We start from the raw sequence: 22,105 nt of genomic DNA, 5'->3' as shown, positions 1-22,105 counted from the left end.
GGCGGGCGTGTTTGGAAACGTCGCTGCCGTGGTCCGCCAGACCAAGTGGTCACCTGCGTACACAGTGCTGAATGGGCACAGTATACTTATTACACTCTACAATAAAGGATGTAATCTACTTTCCACTGAAGTTCATTTACAAGGTTCAAAGTGCCAGCCACAGTCTACGATCCTGCATTCCACGGTGTTTACAACACAGACATGCCAGGCTCTCGCATATATATCCGTAGTAACTAAAGTGTATTTCATCCAGGAAGAAAGTGCTCTTCTCTTCCTGCCCTAGTGGGTTCGTTGAGACACTCCAATGAGGATTCTGGTATTTTGAGATTCACTGGAGCTGATAACATCCATACTATTGTGTGCATTTCTGACTGACAACCCAAGAAGGTACAGATTGTAGCCAGAAAAAAGCACCTTAAAATGCCAAAAGAAAGATCAGGGGGTTGAAGGAAAATAGATTAGAAAGTTAAGCCTCTATGGAAAGGAGAGAAATGAAAATGTTAACTAAAGGTTACCTCTGAGTGGCAGGATTATGGGTGACTTTAACGGTCTTCTTTGTGTATTTTCTACAGTAAACATGTGATTTGTAGTAGAAGAAAAAACTATGAAAGGTGTTGTTTTTATTTAATTTTTAATTTTTTTTTTATTTTTTAAAGGGAACTTTACTTATTTATTTATTTATTTATGGCTGTGTTGGGTCTTCGTTCCTGCACGGGCTTTCTCTAGTTGGGGCGAGCGGGGGCCACTCTTCACTGCGGTGCGTGGGCTTCTCATTGTGGTGGCTTCTCTTGCTGCAGAGCATGGGCTCGAGGCATACGGGCTTCAGTAGCTGTGGCATGAGGGCTCAGTAGTTGTAGCTCACGGACTCTAGAGCGCAGGCTCAGTAGTTGTGGCGCACGGGCTTAGCTGCTCCGTGGCATGTGGGATCTTCCCAGACCAGAGCTGAAACCCGTGTCCCCTACATTGGCAGGCAGAATCTTAACCACTGCCTCACCAGGGAAGCCCGAAAGGTGTTTTTGTAAATGTCCTTCATATTCTGAAATCAGAGAATTGTTGAACTCTAAAACTGGGAGAGGCTATGATGTAGAGATTGTGAAATCAGGGCCCATAATGTACACAAGGGAAGCAGGCTGAGTGGTGAGCATTCAGCGTGAAGCCCTGTACTGGGGAGGCCCTGGGGAAGGGGCTGCCGAAGAGTGGGGCTAGAGGACGGGAGGTGGGTGGGCAGTCCCTCTCAGCTCTAGCCATTCCTGCCACGGAGGAATTGGACACGGAGTTGACTCTCCAAGAGAAGGCAAACGGATCTCTTAAACAGTAAATGTAGGCTTCCATGTCGAATGTTGAAGAAAAATACCATACGGGGCAGAGAAAGCATGTCTATAACAGTCTGATGTCTTGTGCTGCCAGTCTGCAGCCTCTGTTTCAGTGCTTTCTTTTAGTTGAGCCCACCTCCTGCCCTGTGCAGAAACCTCTTCTGTTAGAAGACCAAGGTGAAAAGAAAGCTCTCACCTTCTCCCATCTGGGGCCCAGAAGCATCTGGAACACCCTGATCCTCATAATCCTTGCTCTGAGGAAATATTAATGATTTAATCTCCCAAGCTCACTCTCTCTCCTCTGCAGCCACACCAGTGAGATTCACAGACAAGACCCAGAGAAGTCTGGGTTGGAGCAGAACGCATCCTGACTCAGTTTTGTCACAAAAAAAGAGGCCAGCCTCAGCCCCCTCCACAGAAATAGGCAGTAGAATTCCCAGCCATGGGCGAGGTGACGGCAGAGGAGGTGGAGAAGTTCCTGGACTCCAATGTCGGCTTTGCCAAAAAGTACTACAACCTCCGCTATCGGGCCAAGGTCATCTCGGACCTCCTGGGGCCCAGGGAGGCAGCCGTGGACTTCAGCAACTACCACTCGCTGAGCAGTGTGGAGGAGAGTGAAATCATCTTCGACCTCCTGCGGGACTTTCAGGAGAATTTGCAGGCCGAGAAATGCGTCTTCAACGTCATGAAGAAGCTGTGTTTCCTCCTGCAGGCAGACCGCATGAGCTTGTTCATGTACAGGGCCCGAAATGGCATTGCGGAGCTGGCCACCCGGCTCTTCAACGTCCACAAGGATGCTGTCCTCGAGGAGTGCCTGGTGGTGCCCGACTCGGAGATCGTGTTCCCCCTGGACATGGGAGTGGTGGGCCACGTCGCACTCTCTAAAAAGATCGTGAACGTGCCCAACACAGAGGAGGTAACCTCTTTCCCATGAGAGGGAGGGCAGGGAGGCATTATTCTATGGGGTTCTGGGGTGCAAGTGAGATGGGGAGCTGCTAGCCACCAAGACTGGGCTGGTGACAACTTGGCACTTTTCTTTCTTTTTTTACTTGTTTACTGATAACTTTCTATTTTGAAAAAAATAACCAAATTTAGAAGAGTTCAAAAATAGTACCAAGAACTGTATATATTGCATCCAAATTCACCAGCTGTTCACAACTTACCACATTTGCTTTATGTCTCCATTTTTTCCGACACATTCGGGAGTCAACATATCCTTTTAACCACAGGTACTTTGCTGTGTATTTCCAGAACAAGGACATTTCTTACATATCCAGAGCACAATGATCAAATTCAGGAAATGTGACACTGATACAATACTATTATCTAATGAACAGTCCATATTCAGTTTTTGCCAATCATCTCAATGATACCCACAGAGCACTGTCTCTTTAGTCTCCTCCAATCTGAAACAGTTTCTTGATCTATCTTTGTTTTCCATGATGCTTATGTTTTTGAAGGGTGCGGGCCGACTATCCTGTAGAAATGTCCCTCCATTTGGGCTTGTCTGAAGTGTCTTCATGTTTAGATTCAGGCTATGCATTTCTGGCAGGTATATCATAGAGGGGATGTTGTGTTTTTCTTCATGCTTTACATCGAGGGACATAGGATGACAGTCTGTCTCATCACGGAAATGTCAAATTGACCACTTGGTTAAGCATTTGGCTCTGTCTTCTAAGAGTCCAGTGTTCCGTGGGATTCTCCTGGCAGCTCTGACAAAGACTTCTTTGATCACCTAGAGCAAATCACTTAATGCAGTTCTCCCCATAGCCCTCTGCCAGGGTCAATTCCTACTCATCCTTCAGATCTCAGCTTAAAGTTCACTTCCTCAGGGAGACCCTCCCAGGTCCCTCTGTTAGTTTCCTTCCTAAAACCATCTATCACAATAAGCCCTGGAGGCCAGGCACCATGCCTGCCTTATTCTTCACTTTATCCCAGGACCCAGCAAATGTCTGGGACAAAGCAGATGCTCAGTAAACACTTGGCAAAAAGACTCACAATCAAGTAATTATGCAATAATCCCTTTAACACCTGGGCCTTTGTGGGAAATGGTATTCTTTGAAGCACAGGGGCCGGATCTCCCGTAGGGTTCATCTCTCCTTGGCCCTCCAGGGGTAAGGGTAATGGTTCTGCACCCAGAGGGCTTCCCTGAGGACTCATCCAACTGGATTGGAGTCCGTTTTCCCTTCGATTCTCTCTAGACTTTAACTGTAGCCAACATGGGTTGTCACAGTCTTATAACTGATTATCCCTGTTTTACAGATGATGAAACTGAAATCCAGAAAAGTTAAGTAACTTTCTCCGAGTCACAGAGATAGAAAGTGGCAGAGCAGGGGTTTGCATTCAGGCACTCTGGCTGGTGCCCACACCCTTCACTGCTCTGCTGTTCTATACCTCCTCCTTATCTAAAATACAAGGGCATTAAACGAAGTGCAGTTTACAACAGGTCATTTCAAATTGCATGGCAGAAAGTTAAGATGTTAAGCTTTGAGGTCAGTTCTGGGTGTGTATCAAGACTCAGTCACTTTCTAAGAACATGGCCTTGGCAAATTGTTTAGCCTGTTTGGGCTCACTTCCTAATTTATAAAATGGAGGAAGATACCTAGTTTCTCTAAGTGCTGTTGTAGGATCAAATGAGGGAGTTATTTCTCATCTAGCAAAGTTCTTGGCATATAGTAATGGCTTTTACTGGCAGCTCCTCCTCCTTGTTAATATTATTACTATTTTGTTGTTGCTGTTAAGGATCTATTTATTCTAAGGGAAGAATGCTGTACCAGGTCTGCGTGGGATTTGGAGAAGAATCCAGTCCTGCCCTTCTGGAGCTTTCAGTTTAGATTCTATTTGTGGGGAAAACAGAGAACAGAGGTGCTGAAAGCTTCTATGGACCCTGGTGTTGAGGGATTGAGGATTTAGGAAGGTTCTCTAATTCTAAAATATCCCTAAGAGTTTGCTGAGCCCTGTGCTAAGGAACAGCTTGCTGTTTCCTGTTCAGCCCTGAAGTTCACTCTGGAAGTGATGGCTGTGCTTCCCCAGAAGATTTCTGGACATGCAGCCTCCTTGGTGGGTGCCTCAGGCTTGGAATGAAGTCAGTCCAGGTCAGCAAGCCTGTGTCCTCCACACGTGCATGTGTTTTTCCTTGAGATATCGTACTTTATTGGGGCCTTTGGATAGAAACTGGGAGCTGGATGGAAAAGGAGCAGGAACATGGTGTAGACTGGGGTCTGGGTCATCCCTGAACCACCAACAAGTGATACTCTTAGCCTTTAGCTCCACCCCCGCCCCCCAAAACCTGGGACATGCTTATAATCACTGAATTTTTAAAATGTGAAACCATGAACGGAGTTTCCCAGGGTTGTAATGTGGCTCCCATGCCCTAGCACATTCCTGCTTATCCTTGGGATCTCCTCAGGGAGACCTGTCGTTAGGGCTGCCAGATAAAATATAATATGCCCAGTTAAATTTGAATTTTAGATAAGCAAAGAGTACTATTTTAGTATGTGTTTTGTGCCGTCTCAAACTGCCAATAACCAATGTTGTGATTGGACCAGGCCTTGTGGTTCTTATGATGAATGCAAGATACCCTTCAGCACTAACCATCAGGAAACTTTGAAAAAATAAAGGTTTATTATTTACAAGACCTGGAAATTACATAGCACACCTGGGGCCACACAGGGAGGTCTCAGGTAGAGAGGGAGAGTGGGGTCCAGCCTAGGGTTTTTATGGGGGTCGAGGGTAGGGGCATAGGCTTTCACAGGCTCACTTTTTATTAGTTAATTTAAAACATAAGAGCAGAAATTTAAATCATGCTAAGAGAAATTAGAAAACAAAAAGTGGCCCCAAAGGATCAGTTATCGAGATCAACCAAGATCTTTAAAACAAAGGAGCCTCAGTGGGAGGAGGTGGCCTGGCTCTTAATCTCGTGGGTGGCTGACAGCGTGTTTATTTGAGATAGCCAAATAGCCGTCTTTGAGGTGGATGTCTCAGCAGTCAAAGCCTAAGTCATGCACTTACATTACAAAAGTGAAAACAAACAAACAAAAAACTACAAAAAGTGTCAAGCTCACACTACCGTACACCCTCTGCAATATTTACAATATACTAAAAAATTACTTATCTGAAATTCAAATTGAATTAGTCATCCTGTGTTTATCTGCTAAATCTGGCAACCCTACTTGCCATTCAGTATTTGTTTGTGTATTTATTCTTTACCCTTTCTCCTTAGGAAAGCCCACGTGGAGGCCCGTTTGTTCCTGTGCGTCTTATTTACCACTGGTCCCCAGACCTAGTCCAGTGCCTGGGACAGAGTGGGTACTCATTACAGTCTATTGAGTGAACGAATAAATGATGGCCCTTTCCCAGTGGGCTGTGATATTGTGATTTATAAAAAGAAATATTTATTTGGTCTTTGTCCTGGTTCCTGGCACAGAACTGATCCTTGTAATTTCCTGAGTGATAGAACCACCTGACACTGAGCTCCTAAATCCCTTGGAATTTCCTTGGTGATCAGTGGTCTCTTGTTCTAATGTGGGGACTCTTGGTGGGCTCCTGGATGGGGGCCGGTCATGAGAAAGGTCAAGGCATGATTAGACACTTGGAACTTTCAGCCCCTCCCTCATTCCCTTAAGAGGGGAGAGGGGCTGGAAATGGAGTTAATAATCTATCATGCCTTTGTGATGAAACTGCCATAAAAATCCGTAAAAGTACAGAGTTCACAGAGTTCTGGATTGGTGAACACATGCATGTGCTGGGAGGGTGGCGCATACCCCAACTCCAGGGGGACAGAAGCTCCTGCACGCAGGACCCTTCTGGATCTCACCTTATGTATCTCTTCATCAGACTGTTCACCTGTACCCTTATTATACAATAAACCTGTAAATGTAAATACTTCCCTGAGATCTATGAGCTGTTCTAGCAAGTTATCAAACCCAAGGAGGAACCTCGATTTATAGTCAGTCAGGAAGAAGTATAGATGGCAACCTCTGACTTGTATTTGATATCTGAAGTGGGGGCAGTCTTCTGGGACTGAACCCTTTCACTGGTAGGTACTGATTCTCCAGGTAAACAGTGTCAGAACTGAACTGAATTGTTGGATACCCAACTAGTGTCAGAGAATTGGCCAGTGTGGAAAAAAACACCTACGTATCTAGTTTGAGAAGTGTTGTGAGTGTGGCAGTAGTGTGAGAGTAAAGGAGAACAATGAGCTTTTTCTAGACACTGACAAATCCCACTTCTGAAGACTGAACCTGAAAACACTGCCATTTCCAAAGACTCTTACATCTGTTGTCTTGCTCTCCTTCCCTCACTATGACACCTGGAACCCAGCATGCCAGGACGGAAAGAAACCTCGAGGAGGAGCTGGTCCAACACTCCAATTTTACCAAAAGGAAAACTGAGGCTCAGAGAGGTTTCGGCTACTGACAGTTTACTGACTGGCTCATGAAGCCACTCAGAGAACAAGTCCCTCCCTCCTGGGGCCCCAGGACATCACCCATCCAGTGGGGGCCTCCTTCACATTATGGTTTGAATTGTGAATGCCTGTTTTACATGATGTCCCCACTGTACAGTGATAACCCATTGATAACTCACCTTTCTTACTGGTCTTGGCATATCCAATGTCTCTCACAGAGCCAGTGCTCAGCAAATATAAGTGAATGAATGAATCAATCCAGCAATGAATCAATCAGTGTATCAATGAATAAATTACTGAATGAATGCAGTGGCTGTGCCATTTACCAGCAGGGGAATACTTGTCTATAAAACAGGGAAGGAGAGAATTCTGTGTGACAGGGCAGATGTGACGGTTAATAAATTGTCTGGCTCTGGGCCAAGTACATCATTATTATCCAATAAATAGATGTCATCATGGGATGCAACAGAGCTTGGCACTTTGAATGTTTGAAAAGAGGAACTGGGGTTTCCAGGAATGAGAAGCAGTCTTGCATTACATTGGAATAAAATCTAAGCTCTTTACAGTGGCCTCCCAGGCCCTGTCAGATAAGGCCTCTGCCCATCTCTCTCACTTCCTTACCCTCCAATCTCCCTCACTACACTGGTCTTCTTCCTGTTTTTCAGATCAGCCAACTCGCTGCCCTCTCCTGGCCTTTGCATTCTCTGCGCTCTCTGCTTGGAATGCATTTCACCTGCCTGGCTCCTCTGAGCCTTCAGCTCTCCGCTTACCTCTTGGAGAAGCGTCCCTACCCACCATGACTGACCAAAGCAGCTTCAATCTGCCACCACTTCCATCACTGTCTATAGCATCATCCAGTTTCTCTCCTTCAAAGCAGCTGTTTACTTGCTTTTTGTCTGCCCACCCCATGTGAATGGAAGCTTCACTAGGGAAAGACATTCACCCCTCTTGTTCACTGCCTAACCTGAGGGTCTAGAACAGTGCCTAGCATAAAATAGAAGGCACTCTGTTAATGCTAAGTGAATGAATGAACAACTTTGGGCTTTCCTTAGCTCGACTTCTGACTCCTGGGCTTTAAAATAAACAGTTTGAGCTAAATTGTTTCTAAGGCCCCTCCATCTCTGATAAGCTGAGGTTCTATGACACGGTTGTTTAGAACACTGTATATGCTGAAAATATAAGGATGACAATGACTAGGCAAACACCAGTCAATTGGCAGCTGTACTACTTGTGAGAAAGTTCCAGGGCCGAGAAGTCAGTGGGAGAGAAGGTACTGGTGGATTTAGTAATATCTGCCTCAAATGAGGGTAAGGCCCAAGTACTGTTTTCTTTGACGGAAGTGAATATTGCAAGACTGAACTGACTTCATGAAATGAATCTGAGCATGCCCCACTCAGGCCTGTGTTTAGGGATTCATCAGTGTCCTTAGAGAGCGACGTGGAAAACCCCTGTGGCTAATGCCCTTTAGAGATTTTGCTTAATCCTTGAACACTAATTCAAGTAGAGCACTACAGGCTTCTCTTAATTCCTTTACCCTTCACCTGGTTTGAGACAGCTTCCTTGACAATAGTGCCTGTTTATTTAATCCCACTCCAACTGGAAGAAATTAACAGATGCAGAGCACCACACTCTGAACTTCTACATTGTGGAAAAAATACCACACACCCGGTTCTAGCAAAGCTCTGTGAATTGGCTCTATGAAATATATTACCCTTCTCAGAACAGCATGAACTGTACATGTCTGGGCTGGCTTGTGTCCAAGCAATGCTGAACGTTGGGAAACCTCACAGTGCTACCAGGAAACAGAAAGGTGGATTATTTGGGATTTAAGACAATTCGAGTTCTGTCTCCCCTTTCTGACCACCTGGACTGCAACGCCCTGTACTGGCCTCCATGTTTGCCTTCAGGGTGAGGTGTGGGGGGTGTGCACTCCTCTGTACTTCCACTGCTTTGAGCCAACACTTATGTCCTGCGTTACTATTACTGATTTATCTGTGTGCTGGCCTGAATCTTAGTCTTCTCTGTATCCCTAGCGCTTAGCCTAAGGCCTGACACAAAGTGGGACTTCCATTAAGATTTGTGAAATGGGGGGCTTCCCGGGTGGCGCAGTGGTTAAGAATCCGCCAGCCAATGCAGGGGACACGAGTTCGAGCCCTGGTCCGGGAAGATCCCACATGCCGCAGAGCAACTAAGCCCATGTGCCACAACTACTGAGCCCATGTGTTACAACTACTGAGCCGGCGAGCCACAACTACTGAAGCCCACGCACCTAGAGCCCGTGCTCCGCAACAAGACAAACCACCGCAATGAGAAGCCCACGCACCGCAACAGAGAGTAGCCCCCGCTCCATGCAACTAGAGAAAGCCCGCGTGCAGCAACGAAGACCCAGCTTAGACAAAAAAAAAAAAAAAAAAAAGATTTGTGGAATGGGGATATCCATTGGACTGGCTGTGTGGTGCTAGAACTGGATTGTGAAAAAAGCTGAAAGTAACAAATTATTTGCTTCAATGACCTAGACCCAGGTCTGCCCTTATCCAGCCTTCCCTGAAAGGCAGCAGAGCTGAGGGCAGGTTCTGGAATCACACACACAAACAAGTAGTAAGTAACGTTAACTTTCTTGAGTTTCAGTTTCCCCCGCTGTAAGATGGACTACTAATGGTCCCATCTCACAGGTTATTGGGAGGAATAAAGTGAGCTGATGCAGGCAAAGCACCACACACAATACCTGCTAGCTACTGTGATTATTATACTCACTAATGTCTTTTCTGCACTCACGCTTCTATTTTGGGCTAAACTGCCATCACCTCAAGAGAGCCTTCTCGAAACCTTCCTCCGCAGATAAAGTCAACCCTCCACCCCCATCCTTGGGCCCCTACAGTGCTGTGCTCACATTGTCTCCACAGCCCTTAGTGGGTCGTATTTCAGACTTTCTTCTACTGGATTTTGGAGGCTTCCAGGGCAGAAGTCATCTCTAATTGCCTTCCCCCGCTGAACCGGAGTAGATGGAAATGTCTTCATTCTTTTGCCAACAAGAGAATGGGGAGCCCCCTTACCCTACCCCTACCATGGGCACCTGGGGATCTGTGTTGTTTTACTGTCTTTGCTCTTCATCTGCCCACTCAGGCTTGTCTCTGTCTTCCTTCAGGATGAGCATTTCTGTGACTTCGTGGACACCCTCACAGAGTATCAGACTAAGAATATCTTGGCTTCTCCCATAATGAATGGGAAGGACGTGGTGGCCATAATCATGGCTGTGAATAAAGTGGACGGGCCCCACTTCACCAAGAGAGATGAAGAGGTAAGAATGCTTTAGAAATTGCTGGGGTGGCCATGCTAGCACATTCTCCCAGCTCACAAATCCTCTGACCCTTGCTATTTGGCCTGGCCTCGGTTTCCCCATGTGTAACACAAAGAAGTTAGTAGTCTGATGCTCTGTGAGGAAGGCAGGGCAGGATAATCATTAAGATGTTGGACTTTGGAGCCAAGAATGTAGGGAAAATTGTTCTGGTTCTGCTAATATCTGTCTGACTTGGGCATGTTGCATAATTTCTCTGAACTTCAGTTTTCTTATTTGTAAAATGGAGATGATTTTTTAGTATCTCTTAAATAGAGTATCTATAGTATCTCTTGAGGTAGTTGTGACGACCAAGTAAGATAACATACATAAGTGACTTATCACAGGGCCTGTGAACTCAATAAATAGTAGCAATTTTTCATGAATACACCCCTATTAACGTAGACATTCTACATTCTGTGAGTTTTTCCCTCTTATAATGCATCATTTTATGAGTCAGCCTTCCATGATCCATCTGCTCAAACTGTCTCAGATGAAGCTTTGAAAATGTTCAGACTTATTTGCTGATGGTGGAAGTGGCCAGAGGAGGAATTTCTCCTTCTCATCTGTTTCCCCTCATGCTGTTTGATTTTCAGATTCTTCTCAAGTACCTCAGTTTTGCAAATATAATCATGAAGGTGTTCCACCTGAGTTACCTGCACAACTGTGAGACTCGGCGCGGCCAGGTAAAGGGATTGGCTCGCTGGAATGGACTGGATGCGTCCTTTTACTGAAGCATTGATATGCTCAACTGGAAAGGCAGTGATAATAAAAGTGCCCGGGAACCATCATACTGTCTCTGCTCAGCAACTCTGGGGTTCATGAGGTAGCAGATGTTTGTAAAGCTGTATCCCAGAGTGATTGCATGAACAAGCTTTCAAGTCAGGCAGCTTGGATTTGAATCCCTGCTAAGCCATTTACTAGCTCTAAGACCCTGAGCAAATCACTTAACCTCTCCGAACTTCAGTCTCCCCATTTGAAAAATGGGGAAAATTATGGGATAATGTATGTAGGGCACTTGTGCTCAACCAATGTTTGTTATTATCATTCTTATTAACAACCTAGGAGATAAAAGAAATGGGAAGAGTTGGACCCAGTAGAAGCTGCCCAGTTATTCATCTCTCTGAACCTCAGTTTCTCCATCTATAAAATGGAGACAATTATTGTATCTCTTGGTTATTGTGAGCTGCTGCTCTGTGCCTCAGAAACACTGACTATGTTTTTGTATTTTTTCAGATACTACTGTGGTCTGGGAGCAAAGTCTTTGAAGAACTTACGGACATTGAGAGGCAGTTCCACAAAGCCCTGTACACAGTCCGAGCCTTCCTCAACTGTGACAGATACTCCGTGGGGCTCTTGGACATGACCAAGCAGAAGGTAAGAAGACTTCAGGAGCAGACATTTCCAAGAACAGGTTAAATATATACCAGGTGGAGCCCAGACTTCTGTCACAAATTCAGTGCTCAGGGAAGAGTCTGGGAGGATGTGGATGGTTGTGAAAAGATTTTCATAGGTCTTTTACACTGAGGAGAGGACTACCAACCTTTAAAGAGGAAAAGTCATTCTAGGGCACAGGGGAGTAAAAATAACCTGTATCTTCCCTAGTCTGTTGGAAAAAAATGAGTATGTGAGAAGAAGGCGTGATGAGGTGGTGAAGGTAAGTGATAAAGAAGTTTCCATGCAGGATGAAAGTCCAGAAAGAGGAAAGTTGCCAACTTCAGGAATTCTCAGAAAATGCACTCAAAGGTGGGCAGAAACTTTTCCTATGGTATATGGAGCCCAGGGCTCATCCAGGCAATTGAAGTGGATGCATATGCTTAGATCTGGTCCCTCAGAATGCTCTGGGGTCACGTTGGCTAAGATGGCAGAGACTCACCTGGCCCCCAGTCATGTTCTTCAGCTAGCTTTTCCCAAACCAACTCTCCCATTGCTCTTTCTCTACCTGTCTCTGCTTGCTGGAGCTAATCATTTTCTGCCTTGGAACAGAGTTCCAGAGTTATCTAGATATGTGATTTCCTCTCCCAAAGTCCCAAGATCCCTGTCGGTTTCATTTTGCGTGCTTTGTCATGCTGCGTGTGGTACACAGCCCAGTGGAGACCCTCCAAATATTTGGTCGAATGAATAAATGAATTGCAGAATCTGGGGTTGGAAAAGACCCTAGGTCTAGTCTAGAGGCTCCCAAATGTGACAGTAAATTAGAATCTTCTGAAGAACTATTTAAAAATTGCTGGGCTAATCATCAAAAAGTCTACAAACAATAAATACTGGAGAGGGTGTGAAGAAAAGGGAATCCTCCTACACCATTGGTGGGAATGTAAATTGGTACAGCCACTATGGTGGAGAGTATGGATGTTCCTCAGAAAACTAAAAATAAAATTACCATATGATCCAGCAATCCCACTCCTGGGCATATATCCGGACAAAACTATAATTCAAAAAGATACATGCACCCCTATGTTCATAGCAGCACTATTCACAATAACCAAGACATGAAAGCAACCTAAATGTCCATCAACAGAAGAATGGATAAAAAAGATGTGGTACATATATACAACGGAATATTACTAAGCTATAAAAAAGAATGAAATAATGCCATTTGCAGCAACATGGATGGACCTAGAGATTATTATACTAAGTTAGTCAGACAAAGACAAATATCATATGATATCACTTATATGTGGAATCTTAAAAAAAATGACACAAATGAACTTATTTATGAAACAGAAACAGACTCACAGACTTCAAAAACAAACTTATGGTTACCAAAGGGGAAATATGGACAGGAGGGATAAATTAGGAGTTTGGGATTAACATATACACACTACTATATATAAAATAGATAATCAACAAGGACCTGTAGCACAGGGAAATCTACTCAATATTCTGTAATAACCTATATGGGAAAAGAATCTGAAAAAGAATGGATATATGTATATATATAATAGAATCACTTAGCTGTACACCTGAAATTAATACAACATTGTAAATCAACTATACTCCAATAAAAAATAAAAATTAAATTAAAAAAAGAATAAACAGAAAATCTAACTAGACCTGTAACAAATTAAGAGATCGAGTTAGTAATTAAAAAAAACTTTCTACAAAGAAAAGCCCACAACCACATATTTTCACAGACGAATTCCACCAAATATTCAAAGAAAAATTAATGCCAATCCTTCACAAACTCTTACAAAAATAAAAGAGGATGGAACATTTCCCTACTCATTCTATGAGGCCAGTATTACCCTGATACCAAAGATATCACAAGAAAAAACCCTACAGACCAAAAACCCTACAGAATACAGATGCAAAATATCTTCAACAAAATACTAGCAAAATAAAACCCTGGTCACATATAAAAACCATGGTCAATTGATTTTCAACAAGGGTGCCAAGACCATTCAAAGGGGAAAGAATAGTCCTTTTAACAAATGGTGCTGGAACAACTGGATATCCACATGCTAAAGAATGAATTTGGGGTCCTACTTCACATCATATACAAAAATTAATTCGAAATGGAGCACAAAACTTAAACTATAAAATCTCTTAGAAGAAAACATCGATGTAAATCTTTGTGGCCTTGGATTAGGCAACAGTTTCTTGGATATGACATCAAAAGCACTAGTAACCAAAGGAAAACCAGATAAATTGGGCTCCATCAAAATTTAAAACATTTGTGCTTGAAAGGACACTAATGAAGAAAGTGAAAAGACAATCCATAGAATAGGAGAAAATATTTGCAAATCATATGTCTGATAAAGGTCTAGTATGTAGAATATAAAAAGAACTTTTAAAATTAGGAGTATAGACAGACTTAGAGAACGAACTTATGGTTACCAAGGGGGAAGGGCGGGGAGAAGGGATAGTTAGGGAGTTCGAAATAGACATGTACACACTGTTGTCTTTAAAATGGATAACCAGGTGGGTCTCTGCCGGGGACATGGGGAAAGTGAGGGGCCTGCGGGCCTGGGTGCACCAGGCTGCCGTGAGGCCCCCAGGGGAGGCCACGTCCGGCCCCGGGCCCCCCACACAGGAGGCAGCCCCTCTGCAGGCCTCGGCTGGCGGAGTCGGGGGGAAAAAAGTGGCATGAATGCCAATGTCTTTGCTGAGACCACGAAAGACCCCAGTGCCTTGGTGCAGAAGCTGGGCATGGACGCAAAGGGCATCACCTCCATCAGGAGAGGTGCCGAGGCCAAGGCTGTTTTGCCCAAGAAGAAGAAGCTGAAGCTGAGGCGTAAGAGGTGGCTGTAGAGGGATGCAGTTTCAATCCCTGGTCTGGGAACTAATCCCATATGCAGCGGGGCATCTAAGCCTACGCGCTGCAAATACTGAGCCTGCGCGCTCGGCGCCACAACCAGAGAGAAGCCTGCGCACCACAACGAAGAGCCCACGCGCCGCAAGGAAGAGCCAGCGCAGCCAAAATAAAATTTTAAAAAATAAATAAATAAAAATAAAATGGATAACCAACAAGGACTGTATAGTACTGTATAGCACAGGGAACTCTGCTCAACGTTATGTGGCAGCCTGGCTGAGTCACTCTGCTGTGCACCTGAAACTATCACAACATTGTTAATCGGCTATACACTAATATAAAAGAAAAAGTTAAAAAAAAAATTAGGAGTATGGGATTAACAGATACGAATTACTATACGTAAAATAGATAAGGAACAAGGATTTACTGTATAGCACAAGGAACTATACTCAATATCTTGTGATAACCTATAATGGAAAAAAATATATATATAACAATCACTTTGCTGCAAACCTGAAACTAACACAAAATTGTAAATCCACTATACTTCAATTTTTTTTTAAAGTTTGATGTTTTGCTCATGAAGAAAAAAAAAAACCTCCTACAACTCAACAATAAAAAGATAACCCAATTTAAAAAAATAAAGTAAAATGAAATAAATAAACATTGCTGAGTTACACGATAGTCTGCGTTTTTTACATAATGTTCTGTGAACATAATTTTTATCAGTACATGTGGATTTTTTTAAGACAATATACATACACATAACATACACACAGAAAAGAGCACTAATTACAGGAGAATAGTTCGATGAATTACCACAGAATGAACATCCCACTTAACTACCACCAAGATCAAGAAATAGAACATAACTGGCCCCTCAGAAGCCCCTTTCTTACCCCTTTCCAGTAACTCCCACCCCTTCCTCCCTAAAGGTAACCACTATCTGACCTTTAAAGCCATGTTAGTTTTGCCTATTTTTGAAGTTCATATAAATGGAATCATATAAATATATACTCTTTTGCCTCTGGCTTCTTTTGATCAACATTTGGGTTGTAAGATTCATTCTTATTGCTCCTCATACCAATAGTTCATTAATTTTCATTCTTGTGGAATATTCCATTTTATGAATAATCTGCAAAGTATTTATTTATTCTACTGTTGATGGACATTTGCATTTTCAGGTTTGGGCTTTTATGAATATTGCTATTATGAACACTCTAGTACATATTTTTTGGTACACAGTTGTACCCATTTCCTATTTCAGTTAGGTATTTACCTGGAAGTAGAAATTCTGGGTAATAGCTTTTTTTTTTTTTTTAAATATTTATTTATTCATGGCCACGTCGGGTCTTAGTTGCGGCATGCAGGATCTTTCCTTGTGGTGCACGGGCTTCTCTCTAGTTGTGGTGCGTGGGCTCCAGAGCACATGGGCTCGGTAGTTTGCGACGCACAGGCTCTCTAGTTGAGGTGCACGGTCTCAGTAGTTGTGGCACACAGGCTTAGTTGCCCCGTGGCATGTGGGATCTCAGTTCCCTGACCAGGGATCGAACCTGTGTCCTCTGCATTGGAAGGCAGATTATCAAACACTGGACCACCAGGGAAGTCCCTAGCTTTTTTTTTTAATTGAAGTACAGTTGGTGTACAATATTACATAAGTTACTGGTGTACAATATAGTGATTCACAATTGTTAAAGGTAACAATTACCTTTAATATTACTCCTCTGGGTAATAGTTTTAATAGATATTGCCAATCTGATTTTGAAAATTATTGTACCATTTTACCCTCCCACCAGCAATGTAGGGGGTGTCCTCACTAATACTTGGTATTGCCATCTTACTAATTTAGTCATTTTGGTGGGTGTGTAGTGTTATCTCTTTGGGTATTAACATGTGTCACCTAATGACCAGGAAGCTTTATGTTTATTGACCATTTGGATATCTTTTGTGAAGTGCCTGTTCAAGTCTTTTCCCCATTTTTTTAATTCTATTGTATGTTTTTATCTTACTTATTTGTCAGAGTTCTTAACAAATTCTGGATATGGGTCCTCTGTTGAATGCAACATTGCAAATATCTTCTCCCATACTGTGCTCTCATTACCTTATGTTTTGATAAATGTAAGTTTTAAATTATAATGTAGCCCAATTTATCAATCTTTTCCTTTATGGTTATTGGTTTGTATGCCCTATTTAAGAAATCTTTCCTGGCCCCAAGGTGATAAAGATATTCACCTATGTTAACTTCTAAAAGCCTTATTGTTTGAACTTTCACATACAGCTGTACAATCTACCTGACATTTCTAAAATGTATAGCATGAAGTAGTGTCAATATTAATTTTTCCCATATAGATATCCAATTGACCAGTACTTGAAAAGACCATCCTTCTCCCCCACTGTTCTACTGAAAAGACCATCTTTCTCTATCATACCTCTATCATCAATCAAGTGTCTATATATTGGGTCTGTTTCTGGACTCTCTATTTTGTTCCCTTGGTATATTTATCTATTCTTCTGTAATACCATACTGTCTTAATTATAGTACCTCTAATGAAATATCCTGATATGCAGTGGTAAAAGACCTCTAAGTTTGTCATTATATACTAGAGTTTTTCATCATGTTTTACGTCTCTTATACTCCTTTCTGTATTTCCTGCCCTTTTATATTTTTGTTTCTTAGTTTGAATATTTCTTCTGATCTATCTTCAGTTGTGTCTAATTGGCTGTTAAAACTATCTATTGAGTTCTAATTTCAGGTATTTTTTAATTTTAGAATTTCCCTTTCATCTTTCTTGAGATTTCCAGTGCTCTTCTAAAATTCTCTATTCTGTATTTGATTTCTTGGACATAATCAGTTATTTTAGAGTCTGGGTCTGAGAGCTATAATATCTGTAGATATATTCTATGGCTGTCTTTCTATAGTCTGTTTTATCTCTTGATTTTCAGTTAATCCTTATCCTGTACATGACTATTTATTTTTGTTTGAACACTAGAGACATGCATAAAACATTTTAGAGATGATTTGAAACTCTGGGCAATGTTATATTCCTCCAAAGGGGATTTATGTTACTTCTGGCTAGAGGCTGAGGTAAAGGCAGAGCATCTGAATCCAGTCAGGGATTGAGCTGATCTGAAGCTGGTCTTCAGTTTTTGCAAGGGATGTTCTGTTTCTGATTCACTTTTACTCCTAGGGTATAAACCTTTAAGAAGGGCCAGCTGAAACCTGGGTTGATTTCAAGCATCCCTCCTCCTTGGCAGGCCCTGAATTCCAATTTTATCCTACTAGGCCAGTAAGTCTGCGCAGCTTCCCAGCTGCTCCACAGCATCTTTGGTATCAGCAAGGGGATCAAGAGGAAAAGCTGAATCAGACATTAGGCTCACATCTCTGGGCTTCCCTTCTCTGTGGGATCTTGGCCCATCAAGTCCTTGCTGCCTTGCTAGCTCTATGATTCCTTCAAACAAATGTTTATATACATATATGCACACATGCACATATACAGTCCAGATTTCATAATAATTCTCAGTTGGAGGACTGGCCTGAAACAAACTGGCCACCATTAATAGGAGTAGAAATCCTCTTTCTTTGTTCTTTAGTCCACATAGATTTACCTCATTCTTCTAAATAGTATGGATATACCATAATTAATTTATACTTTCCCCTATTTCTGGGCATTTAAATCATTTCTAAATAGTCTTGCAATTAAAGACAATCCTATAATGAACAACCTTGGAGTTAAATTCCTGCACACTTGACAGAGACTATCTATAGGACAAAGCTGTAGAAGTAGATTACTAAGAAAAAATTTTTATTTTCCTTTCCCAAAATTTTCCCTCTAAAGGCTAAATCATGTTATACTCTCACTCGCACTGCATGAGAATTCCATTTCTCCAAACTCCTGCCAATTCTGTATATCATAAATCTTTTTATTTTTCCTACTTAAATGGGCAAAAAGTGTTACTGTTTTTTTAAATTGTTTTTTCACTGGTTACCAAGTGAGGGTAAATACATTTATTTGTTTATTTGTGAGTTAACTTTTTTTCTTCCATACATTGCCCAGAAACTCTGGGCAATGTTATATTTTTCTGGGCAATATATGCCCATTTTTCCACCTTTAAAATTGAATTCATTGTCTATTTCTTATTAAAATATAGGAGTGTTTTATCCATGATATAGACTATATCTCTGTCACATAGGCTGCAACCATATTTTCCCTTTCTATGGATTATATTTTAACTTTGTTTATGGCATCTATCATCATACAGAAGATTTAAATTTTCTTTTATGGCTTCTGCGTTTTGAATTTTGTTTAAGAAAGACTTCCTCAACCTTAATCTTATAGTCTGAAATAATCTGATGTGTTTTGATTAATATATTTTCATCTTTCACTCATCTTTTGAAATTATTAATATGTTATCGTATAAGGTAGGGATAAATTTTGTGCCCCCCTCATAATTCCCCATTTAAAGAACAGTCTACCCTTTCTCTACTGTTTTGAAATGCCACCATTTTGATATGCCATTTTACCATATAACAGATTTCCATATACTCATGGGTTTATTATTCTGATTTTTGCCTTTAAAATAGCTCCCTAAGTGATTCTGGTGCAGTTGGGCCATATACTGATTTTAGGGAACCTCTGGTTCTAGTGCAACTGTCCATTTGATTTTTGTAAATTCTTGAATCAAGTATTTTGCCAAATATGGCTAAATCCAGCAATAAGCACTTTGATACTCCTTCAGGAAGTAGCAAATGAATTCATACAAATGAATGGTTCTTTTTTTTAATCAAAAGAATTTCTGAGTAGTTTAATTCAAAAGAAATTTGGAGGTGCAAACTGAGCACCATTTTAAGGCGTTCAGTTTGCACCTTAAAGGAGCTGAACACAGCTCTGAGCTGCAGTGTTCTGCCCTCTGTTTCTTTTGAACTCTCCCTCAAAAGGGAAAGTCACATTTAAGCAAGAATATCCTGACTTAGTCATCCCCAATAGATGGATCAATCTAGCAATGAGAAGTGGGCTGGGCTGCCTATAATCACTCTAAGAACCTACGCTCCTCCACCTCCCCCCACACCACCCCACCCCAGGTAGCTAAGCTCTTACCTGAAGTATTGACATTATGAAAAAAGTCAATTAAGGTCACTGAATTGTACACTTAAACTGGGTGAATCATATGGTATATGAATTATATCTCAAAAAAGCTGTTTAGAAATAAAAGAGAGAGAGAGATTGAGACAGAGGAAGGCAAGCATAAACATGCCCCACATTCCACCCAACCCTTTGTTGACAACATCTGTTTCTCCTTGGGACAATCTTCAGAATCATTCAGAGTTTGACCTTGACAGTCACGTTTTACGTCATTATTAAATGTGTTTTAATAATGACCTTCTTCTGGTCACCTCTAACATTTGTGTTCTTCTTTTATTACTGTTTTGGTTCTTACCCCATCTACCTTACTAAAGTTATTTGAGGGCTTAATTCTCTCCTCCATGACATAGCAGATTCCTCCAGGGCATAAACTGTGCTTTGTCCATCTCTCTCTATCTAGCAGCAAGCATGTTGTGGAGCTTAGGTAAGTCCCCAGTTCACATTTTCACCCAGAATTGAGTCGCTTCCTGTTGTTGGTAGTCAAGAGAAGAGCCCAACTGGGCAGAAAGGTGAGGATGTGAAACCTGAATTTCATGTGGAATCCCTTCTGCTTGCCCTCTGGATGATATTAGAACAAACCACCATGACAAACATGTTCAAACAAGAGAGAGAGGTCAAGAAGCATCCTGCCCACAATAAACCAGAGCTAGTGGATCACGGTCCCTAAATACCAGCAGATAAATGAACAGAGAGGCACTGGAGGACAGAGGCCTCCTCCGCCAGGCCCAGATTTGGCCCAAAACAAGCTGTGCAGCTGCGTGTGCAGTAGGAAAACCAGTGGAGAAGTAGGAAGGGAGCGCCTGCATGGCTTCCCAGTTTCTTCTCCTGGGGCTGTGTGACCATGCAGAGCCTTTGTCAACCCTTTTCTCTCCTCTCTCTGCCCCTGTCTTTGCCAGTTGTCTTACAGGTGTCATCCTTTCCTGTTGGAGCCCAGATATGGGTCTATCCATCCATATTTGGCACCATTGTTTGTCCTTTCTTTCTTATCTGGAAAAAAATTTTTTTCCCTATTACAAAAGCCATAAATTTTATTAGGGAATAATTGCTAAATAAAGTATAATCTCATTCCAATCCCCCAGAGAAAACCAGTTGTTAATGCTTTGTTGTGAATTCTTTGACAGCATTTTCTACATAAACACTGGGGTCACATGATTTATCTATTTTTGTCACCTCACATTTTTTGCTCATCAGTGTATCATGGACATCTTTTTAATCAATACCTACACAACTGCAACATCACTGTTACTAGACGTACCATAATTGATTTAATAAGTCGCCTCCTATTGGACACTTAGGTTTTTTCTGATTTTTCACTGCTATAAATGATACTGCAAGAAACATTGTTCCAGCTAAACGTTTGCTCACATGCTTAGCATGTATTAATACTTAAGGTAAATTTCTTAGCTGTAGAGTCCCCATTTTCCCTCTCATGTCCCACAGCACAGGGAGCATGAGGGTGCTCCAACCTAACTCCCATTTCTTGGTTATTGATTAGATAGATCCAGTTCTTTTTTTTTTTTTTAATTTTTATTTATTTTTTGGCTGCATTAGGTCTTTGTTGCTGTGCGCAGGCTTTCTCTAGTTGCAGCAAGTGGGAGCTACTCTTCGCTGCGGTATGTGGGCTTCTCATCGCAGTGGCTTCTCTTGTTGTGCAGCAAGGGCTCTAGGTGCATGGGCTTCAGTAGTTACGGCTCGCAGGCTCTAGAGCGCAGACTCAGTAGTTGTGGTGCAGGGGCTTAGTTGCTCCACGGCATGTGGGATCTTCCCAGACCAGGGATCGAACCCGTGTCCCCTGCATTGGCAGGCGGATTCTTAACCACTGCACCACCAGGGAAGTCCCTAGACAGGTCCAGTTCTGATGATATTGATATATCTCAAAGCACAGACATGACTGACATTCTCCAACTCTAGTGAATCTAGTAGCCCTTCAACCTTTGGTTTCACTGAGCTCTGCCCATCTTCCAGATTTCACTGATAGATGACTCATACAGGTAGTCTTCTTTTCTTAATCTTTTTCTGATCTACTTTCAAGACACATAATTATTGTTTTTCTCATTCCTAGGAATTTTTTGACGTGTGGCCAGTCCTGATGGGTGAGGCTCCACCCTACTCTGGTCCCAGGACTCCAGATGGAAGGGTAGGTCTCTCTTTAGCCTGTCCAATATGATCAAATGTTTAATGAAATGCAAACGAGTAAGGAACTGTAGGCCCTGCTGAAGTTTCTTGACCACTTAGATATTTATCTTCTCTGGGTTGGGTTGTCTCCCTTGAAATTATGATAATTCCTCACAATTGCTCAAGCCCTGTAATTTGCAAGGTATTTTAATATCTCACTGGAGTTTCACAATAACCTGGTGGGACTGACAAAGGAGGAATGAATATTCTCATTCCATAGATGAGGAAAGAACTCCAGAAAGATCAAGCAACCTGCTCAAGGATCCACCCAGCAGGAAAACTGTAGACAATTAAAGCTGCAAATAATCTTAAAATCTAATCTAAAATGTACACATTGATAGCCAGAAGGTCAATTCCAGCCAATAGATAAATATGTTTGGCTACATAAGTTTTCTTAGTTTTTCTTTGTTTTTACTTTAAAACAGTTTTGAATTGGCAGCTTAGCACTTAAAAATCAAGGTATTTCTGATAAACATCCAGATT

At 42.1% G+C, this 22,105-nt stretch overlaps 2 protein-coding genes across 2 annotated transcripts in view; both read left to right on the top strand.

Moving 5' to 3' along the window:
* Positions 1 to 1,755: 1,755 nt before the first annotated feature.
* The window catches only part of PDE6A (phosphodiesterase 6A), a 61,418-nt gene continuing 41,068 nt past the window's right edge, over positions 1,756 to 22,105 (top strand). Inside the window, exons 1-5 of the mRNA XM_007130657.3 lie at positions 1,756 to 2,229; positions 9,866 to 10,018; positions 10,651 to 10,740; positions 11,291 to 11,431; positions 21,510 to 21,584. Coding sequence (XP_007130719.2) covers positions 1,756 to 2,229; positions 9,866 to 10,018; positions 10,651 to 10,740; positions 11,291 to 11,431; positions 21,510 to 21,584 — 933 coding nt within the window. The remainder of the gene's footprint in view (positions 2,230 to 9,865; positions 10,019 to 10,650; positions 10,741 to 11,290; positions 11,432 to 21,509; positions 21,585 to 22,105) is intronic.
* On the top strand, positions 13,934 to 14,305 carry SLX9 (SLX9 ribosome biogenesis factor). Its single transcript, XM_024121731.2, is given in 2 exon segments — positions 13,934 to 14,123; positions 14,126 to 14,305. Coding segments are annotated over 2 exon segments (363 nt in total). The 5' UTR covers positions 13,934 to 13,940.

This window comes from Physeter macrocephalus, chromosome 8, assembly GCF_002837175.3.
Source record: "Physeter macrocephalus isolate SW-GA chromosome 8, ASM283717v5, whole genome shotgun sequence".
Lineage (NCBI taxonomy): Eukaryota > Metazoa > Chordata > Mammalia > Artiodactyla > Physeteridae > Physeter > Physeter macrocephalus.
Note: the sequence above shows the minus strand (reverse complement) of the source record. Positions and strands in the feature narration are given on the sequence as shown.